The sequence below is a fragment of the Ochotona curzoniae genome, unplaced genomic scaffold (genome assembly GCF_017591425.1).
Source record: "Ochotona curzoniae isolate NIBS_2020 unplaced genomic scaffold, NIBS_Ocur_1.0 contig_430, whole genome shotgun sequence".
Classification (NCBI taxonomy): Eukaryota; Metazoa; Chordata; class Mammalia; order Lagomorpha; family Ochotonidae; genus Ochotona; species Ochotona curzoniae.
This window is the reverse complement of record NW_024466219.1, coordinates 16,558,617-16,581,394: the sequence shown is the minus strand read 5'-3', so window position 1 is coordinate 16,581,394 and position 22,778 is coordinate 16,558,617. Positions and strand designations below refer to the sequence as shown.

At 46.4% G+C, this 22,778-nt stretch overlaps 1 protein-coding gene and 1 long non-coding RNA gene across 3 annotated transcripts; one reads left to right on the top strand and one right to left on the bottom strand.

Moving 5' to 3' along the window:
• Positions 1-7,006: 7,006 nt before the first annotated feature.
• Positions 7,007-17,741, bottom strand: LOC121159999. Of its 2 annotated transcripts, none has more exons than XR_005884476.1 (3): positions 17,097-17,741; positions 11,483-11,610; positions 7,007-7,664 (listed from the first exon to the last, which is right to left on the bottom strand). It is a non-coding gene; the product is annotated as an uncharacterized LOC121159999 (long non-coding RNA). The 2 variants fall into 2 exon arrangements; XR_005884477.1 differs by lacking the exon at positions 7,007-7,664 and adding an exon at positions 10,918-10,940.
• Positions 14,729-22,412, top strand: CUNH1orf116 (chromosome unknown C1orf116 homolog). Its single transcript, XM_040985579.1, has 3 exons — positions 14,729-14,885; positions 17,231-17,408; positions 18,584-22,412. Exons 1-3 carry the CDS (start codon positions 14,781-14,783, stop codon positions 20,071-20,073), a joined length of 1,773 nt encoding a protein of 590 aa, XP_040841513.1. The 5' UTR covers positions 14,729-14,780; the 3' UTR covers positions 20,074-22,412.
• Positions 22,413-22,778: the final 366 nt, after the last annotated feature.

The following is a 22,778-nucleotide window of genomic DNA, read 5'->3' as shown; positions in this document are numbered from 1 at the left end:
ACCCTACTACTGTGATTTAACAACTTTGCATTGGGGCTGATAAATCTTTAATGCCTTTTTATTGGGTTGATTTACTTCTCCCAAAACTTGCATAGTATTTAGGAAGTAAACTGTTCAAGTTTCTTAAACCTATAAAATTGACCATCACATTTTGAATTATGATGCTATGGCAGATTAGAGAAAAATTTGAATTATTAACTCAGCAACCCTGTTTACTTTGGGGAGTATCCCCTACCTCACCCCTCCCACCTCCCCAAAAAAGGAAATTCAAGAATTAATGATGTTAGCATTTCTTGAAACCAAAGTGGAAGAAAAAATTCATTAGGAGATGTATATTGTCTAATTAAGAAGCAGTTAGGGCCTGGTGCGGTGGACTAGCAGCTAAGGTTCTCAACTTGAACGTGCCAGGAACCCATATGGTCTCCAGTTCTAGTCCCGGCAGTCCCACTTCCCACCCTGCTCCCTGCTTGTGGCCTGGGAAAGCAGTTAAGGACAGCTCAATGCCTTGGGATCCTGCACTCACATGGGAGACCTGGAGGAAGTTCCTGGCTCCTAACTTTGGATTGGCTCAGCACTGGCCATTGCAGTCACTTCGAGAGTGAACCATTGCACAGAAGATCTTCCTCTCTGTCTCTCTTCCTCTCTGTATATCTGACTGTCCAATAAAAACACATAAATCTTTAAAAAAACAAAAAAGGAAAAGAAGCAGTTAGACCTCTCCAACTGCCTCTCCCACTCCGAGCAATTGATGAGTTTACTGTGTCCTCTCTCTGAGAGGGTAACACAGAAGGGTTCTGTCCTGAAGGGAAGAAGTGAGTTTCCTGCATGTTGCTACAGATGGCCTTCCCCAATTAGCCTCTTGCAGCACTAGCTGCCAGAAGTGTGTGCTGCAGGCAGGATGTTGTAAAATTCTGAAACCTTTGAGGATTCCAGCCAAGCCCACAGAAGAGACTGAAGATAGCAATATTAAAGACTTCCCAACCAAACGGCTCTACATCAGACTACAGTGTTGCCTCGTTAAAAGCAGCCCAATTCATGCGACAGAACTTTGCTTTGTGTTGCCACATTTTAAAACTTGAGAAGATACCTGCAAATCATCAGACACCTGAAGAGAGCCTTTCCTAAGGGACATGAAAGGGCTGGCAATGTGGCATAGCCAGCTAAGCCACTACCATCGATGCTGGCATCTCCTGCTCAAGTTCCAGCTGCTTCACTTTCAGACCAGCTCCTTTGCTAATGTGCCTAGGAAGACAGAAGATGATGGCCCAAGTACTTGGGCTCCTGCACCCGTATGGGAGACTCAGATGAAGCTCCTGGGTTCTGGTTTCCTCCTGGCCCAGCTCTGGTTGTTGTGGCAATGTAGGGAGTGAACCAACAGATGGAAGTCTTTCTCTCTCTCTCCCCTCACTCTCTCTGTCTCTATTTCTACCCCCTTCTCTGTAACTCTTCCTCTCAAATAAATACATAAATCTTTAAAAAAAAAACCCACAAAAGGCAAAGTAGATAAGAGTACAGCTATAAAATTTTTAAAAATGAAATAAAAATTTCAGAGAATAGACAGTTCTTCAAAATTAAAAATACAATTGACAGAAAGTTACAAGAGTGCAGTAAAGCAAAGAGAGGTAGTTTCAGAATATCAAACATTCAAATAACGGAAGTCCCAAAAAGAAAGAGAAAATAGAGGTAGAAACTTATCAAAGAAATAAATTAAGAAAATATTCCTGAATGGGGGTTCATTTGGAGACTGAAAGGATTTATAGAGTATTACTGAGTACTCATGACAGTGTATAGATCTACATGAAAACATGCCATCATGCATTGCAGCATCATGAATAGCCCCAAATAAAAGCTTCAATACCTACCAACTAATGAGTTATGAATAAAATATGATACAGTGGCACAATAGAATATTATGCATCCACAAAAGGAATGTCAAGACTCAATATATGCTCAAGTTGGAATATGCCTTTATTTTTTATTTATGTAATTATTTATTTACATAAATTATTTTTATCATTTATTATGCAATTTATGTATTTATGTAATTACAGAGAGAGAGAGAGAAAGAGAGAATGACCCCAATTCACTCCCCCAGATGGCTACAGTGGCCAGGACTAGGCCAGGTCAAAGACCCAGGCACTTCATTCAAATCTTCCACTTGGGTGCCGGGGCCCGGGCACTGAAGCCACCTTCTGCGGCTTCTCCCGGGCCATTAGAAGGGAACTAGAGCAGAAGTGGGGCAACCGGGACTTGACCCAGCACTCATACAAGATGACAGTTGCCAAAGTGCCATCCACTACTCTAATACCTTGCACCGCATGTTTCCATTTATGTGCACAACTTGTTTTGGACAAAAATAAACATCTTCTGATCACATTTTTCTAAAGCTTTTGGATAAACCCTGTACTTTCTTGTATGGTTATAAGGTAGTTATGGCACTTACTGAATATATGTGAGAGCACATTAAAAAGTTTGTGGAAGGCCCGGCACGGTGGCCTAGCTGCTGGGGTCCTCGCCTTGCATTCGCTGGGATCCCATGTGGGCACTAGTTTTAGTCCTGGCGGCCCCACTTCCTGTCCAGCTCCCTGATTGTGGCCTGGGAGGGCCGTCGAGGAAGGCTTGAGGCCTTGGATTCCTGCAGCCGTGTGGGAGGCCTGGAGGAGGTTCCTGGCACCTGGCTTTGGATTGGCGCACCGTCGTTGTGGTCCCCCGCATTGCTTTCACTTGGGAAGTGAATCATTGGATGGAGGATCTTCCTCTCTGTCTCTCCTCCTCTCTGTATATCTGACTTTCCAATAAAAATAAATAAATCTTTTTTAAAAAGTTTGTGGAAAAGTGGAATTAAATGTATTTTGAGAAAAAAAAATTCAAATTACAAATCCTTGTTTTTCAGGAACTTTTTGAAGAATCTTCATTTGGGGTGAGGCTGCAGGTACAGAGGTAGTAGAGACAGATAGCAGTATGTGGGGGGGAAAAAAGTCCTAGTCTTGCAGAAAGTCAGCCAGTTGCCTAGTGGCTAAACTCCTCGCCTTGAACATATCGAGTTCCCATATGGGCACCGGTTCTAATCCTGGCGGCCCTGCTTCCCATCCAGCTCCCTTTTGTAACCTGGGAAAGCAGTAGAGGACGGCCCAAAGCCTTGGAAGACTGCACCTGTGTGGGAGACCTGGAAGAGGCTCCTGGCTTTGGATTGGCTCAGCTCCAACCACTGTAGCCGCTTGGAGAGTGAATCAACTGACAGAAGATCTTCCTCTCTGTCTCTCCTGCTCTCTGTATATCTGACTTTGCAATAAAAATAAATATATCTTTAAAAAAAGGGAAAATATTAAGCTACAGCATCTAAGCATGTTACATGATTATGAATGCCAGAATTTGGAGAGCACAGAATTGTGTATCTGTCCATTTATCAGGTGTCATTGTTTTAGAGCATTTTGAGAGAGTGCTTTAACTGTGTAGCTTTGGTGAGGAAAAAAAGTAAATTAAAAATTGAAAAGACAGATTAAAAGGTAAAAAATTATTTCAACATAGTATAAACACCAAAAAGTGTACCTGAGCTGGGTGCTTTTAGCTTAGTGGTTAGAATTCTGGTTAAGATACCTGTGTCCTGGGTTTGATGCCTGACCCCAGCTCTACTGTCCACTAATGCAAACCATGGGAGTCAGAGGTGATTCCAGTAACTGGGTTCTTAACAGCCATTTGGGAGACCCAGACTGAGTTCCTGGCTCCCAGCTTCAGCTCTGGCCCAGCCCCAGCACTGTGGGGTAGGCATGTAAGGAATGAACCAACAGATTGGAGCACTCTCTCTCTGTCTCTGTCTGTCTCTCTCTCTTTCTCTCTCTGTATATAATATATTATATTGTATATATTATATATATAATAATGTTTAAAAAAGAAGTATCGGGCCCAGCACGGTGGCTCAGTGGTTAAGGTCCTCCCCTTGCACGCCCAGGATCCCATATGGGCGCCGGTTCTAATCCCGGCAGCCCCGCTTCCCTTCCAGCTCCCTGCCTGTGGCCCGGGAAAGCAGTTGAGGACGGCCCAGGACTTTGGGACCCTGCACCCGCGTGGGAGACCCGGAAGAGGCTCCTGGCTTCGGATCGGCATAGCATCGTCTGTTGTGCTCACTTAGGGAGTGAATCATTGGATGGAAGATCTTCCTCTCTGTCTCTCCTCTCTGTATATCCGCCTTTCCAATAAAAATAGAATGGATAAATCTTTAAAAAAAAAAAAAAGAAAAAGAAGTATGCCTGAGAAAGGGAGACAAAGAACATTGGACATAGCCAGAGAAAGATGAGGGATCAAGGAAGAAAGATAGTTTTGTTAAGCTTTAAACTATCAGTGACTCATGTATATTGAGTCTCTATTATGTTCCAGGCACTTCTAAGCACTACACATGTATTAAATAATTTATTGTTAGTAGTATCACTAACCCAGTTTTGTAAACAAGATAACTGAGGCTTGAAAGGTAAAATAATTTGCCCAGTGCCATAGAGCAGTAAGTTGAAAAGCAGAGACTCAAATCTGGACTAGGGGTTCCAGAGTCACTGCCCCACATCGCAGCATATTTGAATGCTGGTGGGAATGGAATGAAAAAGCTAAAAGAGTGATGCAGAAGAGACTCGTTCAATGAAGAGCAAGTGAGACGAGCTCCATAGCACATGTCGATGACGGCAGTCAATGGGAAGAACATTTTGTTGTTCCAAAAGAGAAACCAAAAAATAGGTCAGAGGAAAGTACATGTGTAAATTGATGGTGGAAGCATGGGCCTCCTGCTCCTGTGGTGCTGTTTTGTCACTGATTTTTTAAAAAATTTGTAGCAAAGTTATTATTGAAAAATGGGGAGAGTTAAAGAGAGGTGAAAATGTTGAAAAGAGAGAAGAGTAGCCTAAGAAATGGGAAGTCCAGCTTCCTAGAGAAATGTGTGACAACTACCTGGCAGTACAGAGTCCCCATTTGTGACTGTTACAGAAAATTGATGGTGAGACCAAACTGCCTGTTGTAGGATTGACAAAGAGGTATTAGTAGCTTGAAGGAGACCAGTAATACTAAGTCGAAAGAAAGAGCAGGAAATGCTGACATGTGGAGTCAAAGATTAAAGCTAACACTTCTGGAAATGAAGTCACTAGCAGATAAGAGGCAAGTGGTTGCAGTCTGATTAGTCTGTCTTGCTTGTAGCTGTTGTCGCATTGAGTGTGTTCCATGACTTTGTCTACTGTCAATGATGACTTTTCATAGCAAGTAAAATAAATAGCAATAAATTCATACTGCTGGTATATTTTATGCAAATTCTGTAAAGAATATTTGAAGAACTAACAAAATTTGGGAATCAAAACAAATTCTTCTAAAAGATTATTTTATTTGAAAGGCAGAATTATAGAGAGAGAAGGAAGGACAGAGAGAGAAGGAAGAACTCCTCCAACCACTGGATCACTCCCTAAATGACTGCAATGACCAGGGTGACGCTAGGCCAAAGCCACAACTTTTTCAGTAACACTAACAGAGATCTGAATCAGAAGTAAAGCAACCAGATCTTGAATCGGCACCTGTATGGGCTGCTGGTATCACAAGCAGTGGCTTAATTCACTTCACCACACAATTGATCACCAAAATAAATTCTTAAACTGGCAATTTCAGCCAATGTTTCTAGGTAGAGCTCTTACAAACTCGCTAGGAGATTCAAGTGTTACCTGATAATGTTCTTTGACCTTTCCATTTGTCTATTTACTCTAAGCCACAGTCCTTTCTCAGGACTATTACACAGGATTTCTTACACTTACTAAATGATTTTTAGATATCCATGATAATAAAGAACATGAGTAATATTAGAGATGTTTTAAAGAGGACAATCAGTCAACATATTTCAAGGAAAGCATTAAAGTATAATGTAGAAAGGACCCTGAGCCAGGGCCCCTTATAGTATCTCAAACTCATAGGCAGAATCAAAAACCTCTGTGAGCAATCCTGATGGCCTAATACCCATTTATTCTAAATAATATATAAAATAAAATTCTAGAAGATGCCAAAGGACAAGTTGTCAGGAAAAACATAAAGCAAAACCACAGACTTATCAGAGGGATTATCCATCAACATAATGGGCTTCAAAAATCTTAATCCATAATTTAAAAAAAATTTCAAATTTTTTTCATAAGCGAAGTTTCTTTTTAAAATATTCATTTATTTTTATTGGAAAAGCAGATTAGATTTATGGAGAGAAGGATATACAGAGAAAGATCTTGTATTCATTGGGTCACTCCCCAAGCGGCCACAACGACTGGAGCTGAGTTGATTCAAAGCCAGGAACCAAGAGCTTCTTCTGGGTCTCACATCTGGGTGCAGAGTCCCAAGGTTTTGGACCATCCTCTACTGCTTTCCTATGCCACAGGCAGGGAGCTGGATGGGAAGTGGAGCAGCTGGTACATGAACAGCATCCATATGGGATCCCAGCGCTTCTGAGGTAAGGATTTAGCCATATATACATGCCACTTATTTTTTAAAATAATTATTTTATTTATTTTATTACAGAGCTTCACAGGGCAGGAGTGACAGAGAGAAATCTTCCATCTGCTTTTCACTCCGTAACTGCCAGGCTCAAGTCAGAAGCCACAAGCTTCAATTAAGTCTCCCGTGTGGGCTCAGAGACAAGGACTTGGGCAGTCTTTCAGTGCTTGCCCAGGTGCACCAGCAGGGAGCTGGATCACAAGTGGAGCAACCAGGACTCAAAACAGCACTGGAAGGAAAAGGACGACTCCGTTCTAATGTCCACGACAGGTGGACCAAAGGGATGATCTCAAAAAGGAAGGAAAGAAAAGTCAACTCCCAGAAACTACTGAACAATTGAGTAATTTCAGGATTTCTTCATCCAAACACACTTAATTACCCTTTAGTTCCCATTTAATTGTTGTAGGTTTAACACAAATATGATTTTGGTAAGAACTTGGTGATTTCTTTGACGTTTCTGGCCTATCAATCCCATGGCTTATAGTCAAATTATAAATACCCACATTCAAACCCCTCCCTAGCCATTTTCTCTTTAACTAAAGCAAACCCTTGAACCTATAGTTTCTAATGAAATAAAATTGTTCCTCCCCCAATATTTAAGAGGTCACACCCAGAAATATTAGTACTTCAACAGAAAGTACTATGAACATCACGGCCTCGGGATGTGTTGGTTTATGTTCAAAGTAACACGATTTTCCTTTAGGAGAAGAAAGGAAGAAGGTCACTGATTAGAAGAAGTGACTGAATGTGAATGACTAGGTCTAGAATGGCTAGAACGGAGGTCCTTAACTGTTTTTGCACTGTTATACGGGGCCCAAAGAAGACAGACTGGCCAAAGATTGTTGTGGGTAGTGTTATGTGCACATGCATGTGTGTGACTCAGTGGAAGAGAGGTCATACTGGGGAAGGAAGCAGCTGAGCCTCTTAAGCCAGGAAGGTGACTGTGCCACAAGAGCCTGCAAGGTGGCAGAATCGGGGGAGAGATGAGTCAGGTGAGCCAGGCTGCCACCAGGTTTCAGAGACGGATCATCAAACAGGAATTCATATACAAAGACACACACTTCCCTCCAGCGCTGACCTACATCAACCAGGGTGTCCCTCTTTGTAGTTCAGGCTTCCTCCTCCTCCTCAGGCTTCTCGGAAGCTTAGCAGCTTGTTTTTTCTTTCTAAGCCAAAAATAAAGCAAAGTCAAAATGAGATCGATTCCAGGGGAAATCATTTTATGGCATGGAGAATGAAAAGCATCAAATTCAAGATAACACTTTGTAGTAGCTAGGATGTGTTTGGATGTAGAGTAGGGGTGTGGAGACTTAACGGTGACTTCCACTACAACAGTGACATTTACTGAACTGGGTGTTGAATACAGTGGTGTTATGGCTGAAATAGTTCATCATTTTCAAAAAACAAAAAAAGACTGAAAAAGGAAGGATGAAAAGAGAAAGATTTTGTTTGTTTCTGTTTTTACTTGGGAAAAGTTAGGGGTCCCTCCCTAGTTGTTCTAACTCTATTATAAACCAAAAAACTGTGTTCACAGAAATATTAGCCTCTTTGAGGTTAATGCTTCTAAATCAATTCATTTGTCAGCAAATGTTCAAATCACACACCTATGAAGCTGGATCAATTTCAGCAGCCTCATCCTTGGGTGTAACTCTAGTTACATTAAATTTGTGCTTTGGAAGTGTTCTCCCTGTTGCGTTAGTATTGTGACATCATACATATGTGAATGAGACATCAAGTCAGAGTCCTGAAAGGCTCCCTCAGCCCTGTCCCCTGCGTTTGGCTGGCAGGTGCCTCCAGCCTCCTCCTCTCGTTAGTCCTGCTCTGCCTCTTCTTCACCTTGGCCAAAGGCTCACTGCACTTCTTATTTCCTACCCAGCTGTGATCAAACAAAGAAAAAAGATGAAAGCCACGTGTCAGCTTGTCTTAAAACATAAATAGCTACAAGCCAGACACAAACTGGGAAAGGATGAATCTAATGATTAGAATCAGACCTGCAAATTGTCACTACATTTCATATTTCCCACTGGGATTTTCTTTTTTTTTTTCCAAAACAAAGGCAGATTGGTATCATGTTGATAACATTGCCAGCTTTGGAAAATCCCTGCTGGGTCACTTCTCAGCTACACGATCTTGCTCAAGTTTTTTAACCCTAAGCATGTAGGCATTAATACCTCCCTTGTTGAAGTTGAAACAAACATGAAATGTTTAGAGTTTAATACATTTCAGCAGTTGTTACCTGAGTTCCTTTCATTTTTTCCCCTACTCTTTTCATGTGTTCAAGTGAAATCCCTGGAAAGCTGATGGGTATGGGAATAATTTACATGCAGGAAAAACCAGCTCCCAGGAAAACGCCTATCCGGCCAGAGAGGCTGCATACCTGGAGGAAGAGGCCTTCCTGAACGCAGTGGATTCTTCTCCCTACAGGTGCCAAAAGTCTGCCCAGGAAAGGAGTTGCTAAACTGGTTATTTTGTTTTTATTAGGACGCGTTGAAGGTTTCCGTGAACAGCCCAAGAAACCAGAAACCCAAACAACACTGTATGTGTTCCCTCCTTGGACATTCTCCGGGGTCCCTCTTTGATCAGCTCAGCGACCTCTCAGGAGACAAAAGGGATTCTCTTCCCCCCAGTAGAAAATGAGCCTGAGAGAGCTAGGCGAGAGCTAGGGGACGGGCAGCCCCACTGCAGCCTCCCTGGCTGTAAGACGGACACTACGGGGCCGCTGCTGGGCAAGGCTGCATGGAGGGAGCTCTGAGAAGCCAGGTAATTTCGTGACAAAACCCACCACACAAGGATTTACCTGGAGAATTCCCAGGAATGCTTGGCTCCGCGTGGGAGAAAACAGTTGCACACAGTCCCACAGCAGAGCACTCGGCCAAGTAGACTGTCCTTTACCACTAGAGTTTAAAGAAAAAGTGCGTTTGGCCTCCACATTCCCTGTCAGCCCTCCTTTCTCCCAGTCTCAGCTCATACTGGCTCCTCCTCCTTCTCCTAAACTATCTCCATTGGCTCTAAGCGGGCTAGGGGTCAAGAGGCGATTGGCTGAGTGCGAGCAGCACCGCCCTGCCCATTCCCCTCCCACACCCTCCCGGGAGAAACAGCTGGAATGAAACCTGGGCAGGGGAAGCTGGGATTGGCTGGGAGTCAGCGGCAGGGTGGGGTGAGGCAGCTCCTGTGAAGAATTTACCTGTCTAGGTAAGACAGAGGAGGTCAAAAGGAGAAGAAAACAGCAGGAGGCTGGGGACCAGTCTCAGTCTCCATCTCCGCCCTTTGAAACCAAAGGGTATTCCTTTCCTCTCTTCAGCCTCCTCCCCAGTGAAGGTGAGTTAACCACTAACCAGCTATTGCTTGTTCTGCAGCGAGGAGGGTTGGTGGTGGGGGGGACTGGGGAGTCCTCAGCTAGGGGTTCTCCCATCTGCTCCTTAAATTTCTAAGTCTGGGAGGTTGGGAGCTTGTTGAAACTGCAGTACTTTTGTGGATTCTAGGGCTGGGACTCATCCTGTTCACTTAGCGATTTAGGTTGAGAAAACCTATTGAGCAAATGGCAAGAGAAGTAAATAGGTTTCTTTGGGAAATTTCCATCCCTGAGGAAGTGAACTGAGTTGTGCTCATGAAGGAAATCGAGGGAGTCCAGATCAGGCATGGTTCGCCAGGTGAGTGAAGAACTTCCCATTGAAACCAAAATGCTCCTTCACTTGAACAACTCAGTGTCTGCCTTTATCTAAGCAATGAGTGTAGTGTCGGGACATTTCAACAGTGGAGCTATCTGTGGACAGGTGTGTGAGGTGTGAGCTGCATTTGGTTGTTTGTTAGTGGGCAGGAAATTCACACACACTGGGAAAGCTCCAGCTCAAGCTACCAGTCCATCTTTGGGCAATCCAGTTATGCAGTCACGTTTAATTTAATTTAATTGATTTTCTGACTTTGCCTGTTAAGAGACACAGACTCACAAACAGAAAGCTGTTTTCATGGCAGCATGTCAAGTCTGATTAAGGCTCCAGGTGGGACTCAGGCCAAGGTAGCATGAAGGAGTCCACCAAGAGAAGAAACTGACATGGGTGATGAGTTTGCTGTGTTCTCCCCCCCCCCCCAATTGTATCAGCTGGAAGCTGCAAGTGGTGTAAGTGCTGTCCAGTTCTCATTTCAATGCTCAGTGATGTGTCCTATGGGTCACCACTGTGGCTCGAGATGTCACCTCTTTTCCTCCTGCTGCAGAGACAAGGTGGAAAGACCCCAGGACCCCACTCTCAGGGCCTGGTATACTCAATCGGGAGGAGTAGGTTGGGTTTCTGATCCTGGCACTTGAAGCTTCAGGCTTTAGCTTCACCCACAGAGCACACAGTGCCTGTGACCACCATCGTTGGAGTACTTCTCCACCAAAATACACCAGTGACACAGCTCTTGTGTGAAGCTACTAGCTCTGTCCATGCCTTGCCTCCAACCCACTGGGAACAGAGAAGATTCAAATGTTGTCTAAATACACACACACACACACACACACACACACACACACACACACACACACGTGTTCATGGAGAGGAAGAGAGACCTATAGTGCAAATTTTGATCTTCCCAGCATTATTCTTAGATGTTTTGTAGCCCAAGGCACATTTCTGGGGGACATCATGAAAAGCAGAGGCATTTGGCTGAGAGATATAGGCAGCCTCTCTGAGGAGAGACAGAGAGCTGAGCTCTTGGAAGCCATGAGGTTGTACCCATAGGAGGAAGATGATAGAGGGCCTTGGTTGGCTTTGTTCTAGCCAACTGGATGGGGTTCAGGCCACTCCCTGTGCTCCCCCCTTTGAAAATCCACATGTGATTTATTTACTCTCTTGCAAGGCTTGAGTGGCTTCAGTAGAGTAGTTAATATTTAATACCCCTCTGGATGGGTGGCCCTGACAATAGCCTGTGCGAATTTTTAACCCATTCCCTCCTCCTCTTCAATTCCCCCCGAAAGGTCAAGGGTTAGAAGATACAAGATTCTCACCTTGAGTGACTTGCTTCTTGGGCTGTTTATCAGATTAGAAACACCTCTCAAGTTTCAAGGTCTATAAAGTCAGTGGAAGGAAATACCACATCCAGGTCCAGCTGGGGCAAGTAGAAGAGGGCGGAATGCTGGGAGGAAGAGGTAACTTTATTACCACACAAACTCTTAGAAAGCTGGACATGGGGGTGAGGTGCTGCTACCTGGGAGTTAACTTAGCTTTGGTTCAGGTTAGCTTTGGCTCATCTCTGTGGTGATTTGGTCATGCCTGATGACGTGCACTTCAGTGGTATTTGATGTCATTTCTTTACTCTGGAAATATTCTTTGTTGTTCCAGGCAATAAAATGACCTGGAAATGTAAAGCTAAACCAGATGGCTTTCAGTGACCAGGGTATAAAGATGAAGGAGAAGGGGTGGTCTTTGGCCTTTTACTATTTACTCAGGGGTGGCAATGACGCTTCAAGTTTGCAACTCTCTTGCACCTGGTCAGTCCTTACGAGACCTTCTAGGCAGATGGGGACTGGGATCCACAGGCTGCCCTATGCATGCAGGTCTGGGTCATCATCTGTAAAGCCAATGTCACATTGTGCCTGTGTTTCCAGGTTAGTCTGCAGATCAAATGAGCACACCTAAGACCCTCTGTAAACTACACTATGCTGTGTTCGTCTTTTCCATCTGCTTCAGGGCACCCTAGATCCTGAAGGGAGAGCGTGCCAGGCTTTCCTAGGCAGAGGAGAGCTAGCTACCTCCTGTGAAAGTGTGAACACAGGCAGCCATTTTCTCTGAAAGTAAAAGACTGCATTTGCTCATCCATTCATAGAAAGTCTTATTTTAATGACAGTGAATCACTTTAAATATTAAACACTGTATTCCACAGTTAAGAAAATGGGGAACAAAGACCAGACCCTTGGTCTACATTGACCTCTTGAAAAGAACATCTTGATCTACACCATTTGTACCACCTTCTCCTGTAAGGGGCTTGGAAGTGCCAGTTAACTGGAAGCCTTGCCCACCTTCCATATATTCTTTGAGAAATAGAATATTTAGGAAAAAGCTTGAAGTTAAAAGGTCAGAAGCCAAGAAGTCTTCCAACTGCTCCACCCAACAGACTAGAACAAGTGACACGTTTATTTATCTAGCATTGCTTGAGTGCCTTCTGTGTGCACGGGCTGGGTGCTCAGGATTACCTTTGCTTTAGTGGCCTCAACCCTAAAGAATGGCTGGAATGGGCCGTGGCTCTCCGAACCCGAATAGTCATCCATGAAGTGCATAGCTGAAATGACTGAACTTTGTCCGTGTGATTCCTCATCTTCCTGTTTCTTGAGGTTCTGGGTGTTGGGGGACTAATCTCATAGAGAAGCTAAGATGCCATTTCACCCAGCACTGAGCTTCCACTGGACTCATCTGGTGTTTGGTCCCTCTAGTCTCCTCTTGACCCCTGGGGAGCTCTGGACCTTGATGAACCAAATAAATCTTGTCCCACTGATCTGCCCCACTTGAGGCATTTCTCCCAAGCAGAAGAGGCACTCTGCAAAGCCCCGTACTCACCAGCACCATGGCACTGGAAGAAGTTCTCACCCACCCTCACTCAACCCTGACTTTGGCACTAGACTTACAAAGGCCCAGGGGCTATCACTATGGCATCTAAACCCTGTGTCACCAGGTTGCAACTAGGGTTTATTTATTATTTGAAAGACAGAATTACAGAGAGGGAAAGGGGAGAGACAGAGAAATCTTCCATCCCATTGATTCATTCCCGAGATGGGTGCAATGACTGGGGTTGAGCCACGTAGAAGCTGGGAGCCAGGAGCGTATCCTAAGTTTCCCAAATGGGTACAGGGACCCAAGTACTTCTAGTGCTTTTTCAGGTTCATTGTCAGGGAGCTGGATAAGATGTTGTATAACTAGGTTGCAAACCAGTACCCATACGGGATACTGATGCTGCAGGTGGTAGCTTTGTCTGCTTCACCACAGTGCTGGCCCTAGAATACATTTTTTTTTTCTGTGACTTATTGCCCAATAGTAGTAGGGCGGAGAAAGATTATGGAAGGTGTAGCTTGGTATTTCTGGAACAATATATATACAGAATTAGACAAATTGTATTATAATTCTAGGTCTTACCTATGTCTCTGTTTTACCTTGGAACTGCTTTTCATTCTAAATTCTTTCAAAATTTCATTTTAACATAGAAGAGTCATCATGGCCTGGCCAATTCTGGTACATTGTTCCCATACACAAATTAAGAAAATCCTTGGAGTTTCCCTCAGGAGTTTGAGCTTGCTTCCCCTCAGTTTGCTTCCCCTTAGGAACTGGAGCCAGGAAGAAGCTACATGAAACACTCCTCTGGTTTGACTTAAGAACTTCATAGGCAGCAGCAATCCAGGACTGGCATGCCAGAGGGAGAGTGGGCTTGTGTCAAACACTGCAGGTGCCCTGTTCATGTGTCCCAGGCTATGGAGATGGCAACAGCCAGGGTGGTGGTAGCTGGAATGGTATTGAGGGTTTTGACTATGATCGCAGCTGACAAATATTGGGCCATAGACTGAGTTTTGCATGGAATAGTCCGTTATATTGTATTTTCACAATGACCCTTTGAGGTCATTTAACCTTCTCTCTCATTTAACCAGAACCCTTCTTTTCTAAACTCTGGTTTCCTTTGCTTAATGTAATTTGAGCCTCCAAGGCTCTTATCTTTTTCTTCTCACAAGAAGGGTAGTTATTGGCTTATTCATTAAATGTTGGAGGACTTACTACCAACTAAATGGCATCTCATTTCATTCTCTCATTAACCCTATTCAATAAGGAAAAACAGACCCCAAGAGTAATTTGGCCAAAGTCACGCATATGTAAACAGCTGGAGTGGGACATGAACCTAGACACAACTACTTTCAGAACCTCAGTTCTCAAGCCCTTTAATATGTATTTTATGGTCATGGAAGTGTAGGTTAAGCTGTTTCAGAGGGAAAAACTAAGAGAAGTGACAGCAGCTGCTCTCTGGCTAAACTGCCTCTTACACTCAAGTGTGTCCTATTGCATGCATCTGAGCCGGCCTGTGCGTCCTTCATGCTATGCAGCTGGGGGTGGAGATCACAGCTGTTCACAGCCCCCTCTTCCCGCTTTCTGCTTGCTTGATGTCCTTGCCATTGTGCTGCCCCAGGGCCTGGGCAAGAGCCTTGCAGAAGCACTGGCTCATACGTGGCTTTGATCTTCTCTTTTCAGGCCCGGTTTGGGACATTCTTCACTTCCCTTCGCTTCCCCTCTGGGAGCCCCTTTTGCCACCCCTGCGCCTTGCTTCGGGCAATGCCCGAAAGGGAGCTGTGGCCAGCAGGGCCTGGCTTGGAACCTGTGACCCGCGTCGGCAGCTGCGACAGCATGATGAGCACCACCTCCACCCGCTCGGGATCTGTACGTACTCTCCCTCCCGCAGCCTGTCCGCTTGCCGTACACCTGCCCTGCCCTGCCCTGCCCCGCCCCACCCTGCCCTGCTCTGCCACCCGTCATCACTCACTGCACCTTCTCTTTCATCCTCCTCGTCAGTGAGTGAATCACAAAATCAGAGGGTGCTCTGTGCCTCTGAGTCACCCCTCATTTCATAAAGAATAGGGTGCGGTAGCCTCAAAGGGCAACAGGACAAATGAGATCTTCCCCCAGCTCTCGTTTGCACTGGGTGAGAGGTCTGTGCTAAGAGAGAATGGGCTGTGTTCGGAGTCCATGGTGGGTGTGAGATAGGGATCCCTACTGTAGCGTGTGGCTTCTTGAAACTCTGTGCCGCAGTCCCAGTGTTCCTTCTGACTTCCTCAAGGATTCAAGTCAAACACATCTGGTTTCCCTGCTTAGGTAAAGCTGCCTGACCTGGGGCAAATTACTCAGTGTCTCCAAGTTTCAGTGTCTTCCCTTCTGAGATGGGGTTGATATCCACCCCTAACCTGTAGGGTTCTCAGAGGGGATAAACGAGATGCTTGTAAAGCAGTTGACCCATACCTCCATGTAGGAAGGGAACATCCCAGTTGGGAGCAGACAACGGTCTGGCAGTCACTGTTTTTATTTGTGAGAGATGTGTAATCAGTTGTAATTTTTCTGGGCACGAATCTAAATCTTGGTTAGTTTCAGCCTGGAGAGAAAGAATAAATCTGTTCTGTGTCCAGATGAAAGCATGTCTTTGTTGTTCAGCCTCTTTATATACATGACAACCATGGAGAATTTATACTTGATTGCTAGCCTATGGAGGTATTTCAAAAGTTAAGGATTATGATTCTGCTGTAGAGATACTGATGTTGAGTAGTAGAGTCTGTACGTACTGTCAAGGATATTTACCATTGCCTTTGAATTTTGATACATAAAAGTGGAGTGGGAAAAGCCACAAACACACACACAACGCACACACATACACAAATCCAAAGTGTAGGCAACCCATACATATTTTCTTTTTGACTCGCGATGGTGGACCCAGACAGACTTCCTTCCTGATTCTTTGAGGTTGAGGCCAGTATGAATAGTCACATGCCATCATCTGCCAATTAAGAGTGTTCAAAGTGAGTCACCCACAAAAGAAACTCTGAGTTGGCTTAGGCATGACCAGGCTATTTTAGAAGAAATAGGGCAATAAAAAAGATCTTTGCTCAAGTAACTCTATGAGTTGGCTTCAGGCTTCCAGGGGCTATCTTTAGGACTTTCCCTGACATACAGACTTCTGTGGGTCAGCTGACAGGTGATTCTAAAGGGCAGGAACAACTCGAAGGGGTTATTCAACAGCCTTCTCCCATCCCTCCAAGATACTTTTAGGACTGTCTCTAAGCATTTGCTGGCCATAAAAGTGTTCCAGAGCATAGAAGGAGAAAGATAAGCTCAGGCTGAGTTTCTTATGTTCTCAATTTCTTACATTGTCCTTTGACTTTCTTTCAAGCTCCTTCAAAGAGTATCTATGCCATCAGCCTTCTTGGCATGAGAGAACATGGGAAGACTCATCATCATCATTGACCCTAACATCATTTCCAAAGACCCTGTGTGCTTTCTATTAAAATAAATATCCTACTTTCATGTCTATTTAATAACTAATGCAAAGTTACTCTTCCATTCTTTGTACCACCCAGTTTCTTCACCTTCCCCTTCAGTTAATATTTACTAAAGAAGTACACACTTATTTGAATGTTAGCCAGAGCCAAATGCCATTAAGAAAAGTAAATACAAGGGGGAAAAAAAGCTTGCATGGAATTTCTTTCAAAGTCAAGTACAAATTATTTAGCTAAAATGTGTCTGTACCTAGTCAAGCTGCTGTTCCCATCAGCCTGACAGCTGGTACTTGGCTGCAACTGTTTGTCTTTATCCTGACCTTGAAATATCAAATCAAGTGTGCAGAACTTCTTTGAAAAGTTAAAAGCAAGACTATTCAAGTTTCAAAGTATTACCTATATGACTTAGAGCTTTAAGCACAGTGAAACTCTTGACAAAGTTCACACGAAACAATTGGAATGAATATCCTAAGCTGCTGAACTTAAGCCCAGGTCTGAGCTAAAGGAAGACCCTTACACATGCCTGCCCAGCCAGCCGGGCTGCGTGTTAGTAGACCCACAACCTGCCATTCTCCACCTTCCCTGGGGTTGAAGTTTCAGGAAGCACCTCCAACAGGCTTGCGGGGTAGCTCTGCGGACAGCTTCCAGCTCTTCAGCATTCCTTCCCTACGGCAGGGCAGTTCTTGGGCTCCGCCAGTTTCTGCAGAGGGACCTCCCTCTCACAGCTCCTTCTTCACGCAGAGTGACGGCATCTATGACTTCCTGTCGGCTGAGGAGAAGGCATGTCTACTCTTCCTGGAAGCGGCAATCGGCTCATTGGACACAGAAACTGATAGCGGACTGTCCACCGATGAGTCTGAGCCAGTTACAACACCCCAAGGCCTCCAAGTGCTGCCTCAAAGCCAACCTGCCCCCAAGGGTAAGCCAGACTGTCTGAGACAACACCTCTGCAGATATCTAGAAGCTGAACACATCCCTCTGGCCACTTTTTACCTCTGTTCTGAGGGTCATGGGCAGGAAAAGGATTAAAGTGCCCTTTCCTGACCCAAAGAAAGTCCATGGAAGGAGGGAGGCAATGCTGACAAGCCAGCTTCCAATCTTTTTATACAGTATCAGAGATCTGGGATGGAAATGAGGTGAAGCAGCTCCTGTTTTCCATGGAAAAAAATTCTAGCAGAGACGACCAAAGAAGTAAACGAACCATGGAGGCCTGGGTGGCTGGCCCTGGACAGACTAAGTCAGGCCACGGAGCTAATCTGGGTGACCCAGCAAAGGACAAGGTTTCAGGAGATAAGCAGAGGGAAGGGCTCCCCTGTGCCAGTGGGTGGCACCTTGAGGCCCTGGTGGAGAGGGCTGAGAGCCAGAGGTGTGCAGCACATGAGAAGGGGACACAACGGCACACAGGGTGGCCTTGAGTACGGGGCCATGCAGCTCAGGGTGTGGAAAGCACCTTGCTCCCACAGACCGTGTCCCTCATATCAGGGCTGCAATCCTTTACTCACTCACTTGACAAATATTTATTGATCGTGTGTTAGGCTCTCCCTGGAGATAGAGCATTGAGTGGGCACATTGGTCCCCACTGCTCTTAAAAGCCGACTCCCTGGCCCAATGAGACTAAGGTATCTGCCTAGCTTGCTAGAAAGAAAGGAACCATGGCACTTTGTGGTTCAGGGACACTCTACCTGTTATGTGTCTCTCCAGGTGCTGACAGGACAAAGTAGAAGGTAGAATTTAAGAGCAAGTCACTTGTTCATAAGCTCTTGCCTTACAAGAGCTGCAGATAAACTGTCTCAACCCTATTTCTACCTGCAATGCATCTACTGATGGTTGGGCAGACCCCAAGTCAGGATTGGGAGCAGTCAGAGGGCTACTGTCTTCCCAACTATCATGAAAAATTAGTTCTTGAGAAAATGATCTGCTAACTGAGTGCTGCCCCTTTAAAAGCCAACACAACTAAACTTAACCAAACAAAATGACGCCCATTTGTTACTCGTCAGAGATCGGAGTTCAGGAAGTATTTGCTTTTCTTACTGCAGCAAGGCTCTCACCTCTGTTGTCTGTTCTCTCTTTGTTGCCTCTTCCTCATCTGCACAGGACATCCGAAAGAGACGACCATAGAGCAAAATCCAGAGCCAAGGACCGAGACTCAGATCAGCTCATTCTGTCCTCCTGAGCCCCAAGGTCTGGGCCTCAGGTCTGGCTCCTACAGCCTCCCCCGAAATATTGGCAGAAACCAGAACCTCTGGACCAGCAGCAGTAGCCAGCCAAACAGCCACATCCCTGGAGAACCTGTGGGGCTTGGAGCAGACAAACAGCAGGACAGCCAGTGTGGTGAGCCCAGTCCAGCTCCTGCTGGCCCCCAGGAGGCTGTCCTCGGTTTGGACGTGGCCATCATCCCCCCACCGGAGGCTTTCCGGGACTCCCAACCAGAACAGTGTGTGGAAGAGCACCTGTCCAAGCGGCCGGAAGAGCCACGCGACACATCCCAACTCCACGCGCTGCTGTCCCACCCCCAGAAGAGAGAAGAGACCTCTAAAGAAGCCATGTCCCAGAAGGCCAATGAGAAAGGCCCCACAGGGCACTCAGGACCCCTGACATCAGGAGGTGATCTGAGTGCCCAGCCAGCTCCCCTGGCAGCCCCTAAGCCCCGAAAGCTGCCACCTAACATTGTCATAAAGAGCAGCCGGAGCAGTTTCCACAACCAGCCCCAGAGCTGGCTATCCCGCCACACTGAAGCTGCGCCTGGAGAGTCTGGACTGGGCTTGTCTTCACTACAAGAGCAGAGGAAAGCCCGCAGAGAGGCGCTGGAGAAGCTGGGACTGCCCCAGGACCAGGAAGAGCCCAGCTTCCACATGAACAAGCCCACTAGCTCCTTCAGATTCAAGGAACCCCGTGCTCAGGGCCCTGCCCCATCCTCAGCAGCAGCACCTGACCTGGCTCCAGCTCAGAGCTCTGCAGCTGCAGGGAAGGCTCTGGCTACAGCTCCAGCAACTCAGGAACCTGCACCAGGGAAGGCTCCAGCTCTTGCTCAGGGAGCTCCCCCAGGGAAGATTTTGACTCCTGCCCAGGAAGCTCCTTCGGGGAAGATTTCAGCCACTGCCAAGTCCATGCCCATTTCGATCCCAAAGGCTTCAAGAGCAAATAATCAGCCCAAGTCAAACTCAGGGCTAACACTCCAAGATAGCAGCATCCCCGGCTTGAGACAGATGAACTTCAAGTCCAACACTCTGGAACGCTCGGGTGTGGGGCTGAGCAGCTACCTGTCTGCTGAGAAAAACCCCAATCCCAAAATCAGCACTTCTCTAGAAAAGAGTTCTCTGTTGGACAAGAGCTCCCCCAGCATCCTGCGGAATTCCCGGCCCCGTCCCGCTTCCCTGGGCACCGGGAAGGACTTTGCTGGAATCCAGGTGGGCAAGTTGGCCGACCTGGAGCAGGAACAGAGCTCCAGGCATCTCTCCTACCAAGGACAGAGCCGGGACAAGCTTCCCAGACCCCCCTGTGTCAGTGTCAAGATCTCCCCCAAAGGCATCCCTGATGAGCACAGAAGAGAGGCCCTGAAGAAACTGGGACTGCTGAAGGAGTAGGACTGGAAGCCAGTGCTCCCAGCACCAACCGCACCCCTGTTGCCCAGGAAGAGATGCCAGGCTCTACCTCAGGGCCTCTGACACCTTGCACACAAGCTTGGCCAGATGTGGGCTGCTCCTCAGATGATCTCTGCATCTCAAGAGATGGGGAGGGAGAAATTTGAGTTCGAACATGCACCTGCAATGAGTACTTGTTCTCTGGGTTTCTCCAAAGAGAGGGAGAGAGACAGAAAATGTAGGCCATGGTAGATATTTATATGTCACCATGAGCCTCTATCCAGAGTTCTGCCCTCCTTGGTGATTTTCTGAATCAGATATAGTTCAGCCCAGCTGGAACTGATGGAGATCAGAATAAATGTCACATGAATCTACGGGCGTGATTTCCCTTGCCAGATCCCTCTCTCAGCTCAGGCTTTCTGGACAAGGACCAGTGTTAAGAGGAGCAGGTTTGCTCTCTTTAAACTCATTTCCTTCTCAGTATCACCAGTGCCAAGTGGGAGTCACACTGATGGAACTAAACCTCTTGGTGGACTAAGAGCAGACATCTCCCATTGGTCTGAAGAGGCAGGGTAAGTGGCCACGCACACCCACCTCGCCTGACCCAGGAGGAGTTCTCGGTCACGGGCAGTTCCATTCATTCCTTAATAAACTGTGGCTGTGTGCTGGGACTCTGGTATTCCTCTTCTTCCCACGTTGCTGCTCCCCAACTCAACACTATACATGGCTGACCCGGAGCTGGGTCAACACTGAGAGGGGGAGCCCCACACAGAGACAATGTAAACACTCAAGAACTGTTTGAGGTCCTGTGTATGTGTGTGACTGCAGGTCATTTTCACATGTCTTGTGTTTGCAGCAGTGGGAAGTCAGCCCAGAGATTGTATTACATTCTCTGCTGGCTGTTCACTGGCTTTCCAATCTAGACAGTGTCTGAGCAGAGCCTCCCCATGGGGCAAAGGAACCATATCACCCACGATCACTCAGCCACTTAATCGTGGAACTGAGACTGGAACCCCGGGTAACCTGATTCCCTTTCTGCAGGTCCTCAGGGTGCCGCCACCCGCAGTCGGTGCTCCTGAGTATCTGCTCAGCAGCCCAGAGATCCATCACGACTATCCAGGACTCGACGCTGAGTTCCTGCAAGGTTCTAGACTGTTCTCTGCAGCCTCAGAGATTAAACATCATTCCAGGTAGCATTTAGTGTTGGGATGGCTCTTTGCATTTTATGGTAACTCATTCATAACCAGCACGCTTCTCCACCAACTCCATGCATAGTCGTACGGCATGAACATGAGCCAAAGGAGGGTCCTGCGGGTGGCAGGGGCTAGTAAACACCAGTATGAGATGTGGCTGGACACAACCCCTGCTCCCCTGTAGAAAATGAACCTGATTTGTGAGATCTGGCTGGCATCCAGGACACCCAACTATGAGGGGCAGATAAGGGGGGGATGTTGGTTAAAAGGTGACCTTTAGGACTGCTGGACATTTCTGGGTGACATCCGTATAGACCCGTCGCTGTCAAAGCTCAGAATTTATGAAAATGACAGGAAGGTTAAGCTAAGGACAACAGATAGTCCCTCCCTGCTGTGGTATGTGGGGTGTGGGTGTGGCAGTTTCTGTGTACGTGCACGCCCTTACACCCACAAACCTGGTGCCTCCTTCCTGGCCATGGCTGAGGAGCTGGTGGGTCACAGCTGATGGTGGGACTCCCACCACTGGCCCGCTTACATCTTCTCCCCAGAGGAAGACCATCTTCTGAAGGCCCTGGGCCGCGTGCTGAGCCCAGCTGGGCTGCATCATGTGGGTAGATTAACACAGAGTTTATGGCGTGATTGTTTTATTCCTTAGTTACTAGCTGCCCTGATTAGTAGGGAAACAGGAGACTGGCTATAAAGTGAGCCTTGGTAGGAATGGGGGAGTCCTGGTACCCACACAAGACTGACCCGTTCAGGTTGGTCAGGAATTAAATGCTCATCCAGACAGGACGGAAAGACCTGCACATCTGTGCCTGTCCACTGTGCGTCTTCATCCCATCTCTCCAGTTTTCTCTGAGCGCTACCCCACCATGTCCTCATCTGACCATTGTCGTCAGAATTTACAAATAGAACAATGAATCCAAACTTCATCATCCTCACTTAGAAGAGGAGCATGGGGAACCAGTGGGGACAGCTCTTGCCCACATGGCATAATTCTAGCTGTCTTTTGTCTATAGTAGATTGTGCTCCATTTGGCTTAAATTGATAGAGTGGGAGGGATGTCAGAGTTGCTTTTATCCCCTTTCAAATAATTTTGCACGAATGTTTGTAAGACCATCCGTTTGCTTTTAGAAACCAAAGCCATAGCTCCACTTCTAAATAAATGCTCTTGGATCTGCTTGCCCTGTTCTTGCTTGGCTGCTTTGAGCACAAATCATCCACTGAACTGAACACAGGTGCCGGTCTCACATTGTGCCAGGTTGGCACAATGGGGTCTGTACACTCACAAGTACGGTTGACTTCTCCCTCCAAATCACTACTCACCCATGTGATACCCCGAGAATCCCTGCTTCTAATTACATGGGGGCAGGTGCACGTGCCATCTTACCCAGAAGTCAGGGGCTGGGCCTTATCACCTCTCATATACCTCTTGCCAAAGTGCAAAGTGTGATCTGGCAGAAGCCACCCTATAATCTGGAGATGGGTGAGTACACCAACTTTGGGATTTGTTTA

Excerpts from the sequence above, each read along its gene's own strand:
- CUNH1orf116 (XM_040985579.1), top strand. The coding sequence starts at position 14,781 with ATGCCCGAAAGGGAGCTGTGGCCAGCAGGGCCTGGCTTGGAACCTGTG. Across the intron at positions 14,886-17,230 it reads CCTCCACCCGCTCGGGATCT|AGTGACGGCATCTATGACTT; the intron begins GTACGTACTCTC and ends TTCTTCACGCAG. Across the intron at positions 17,409-18,583 it reads AAGCCAACCTGCCCCCAAGG|GACATCCGAAAGAGACGACC; the intron begins GTAAGCCAGACT and ends TCATCTGCACAG.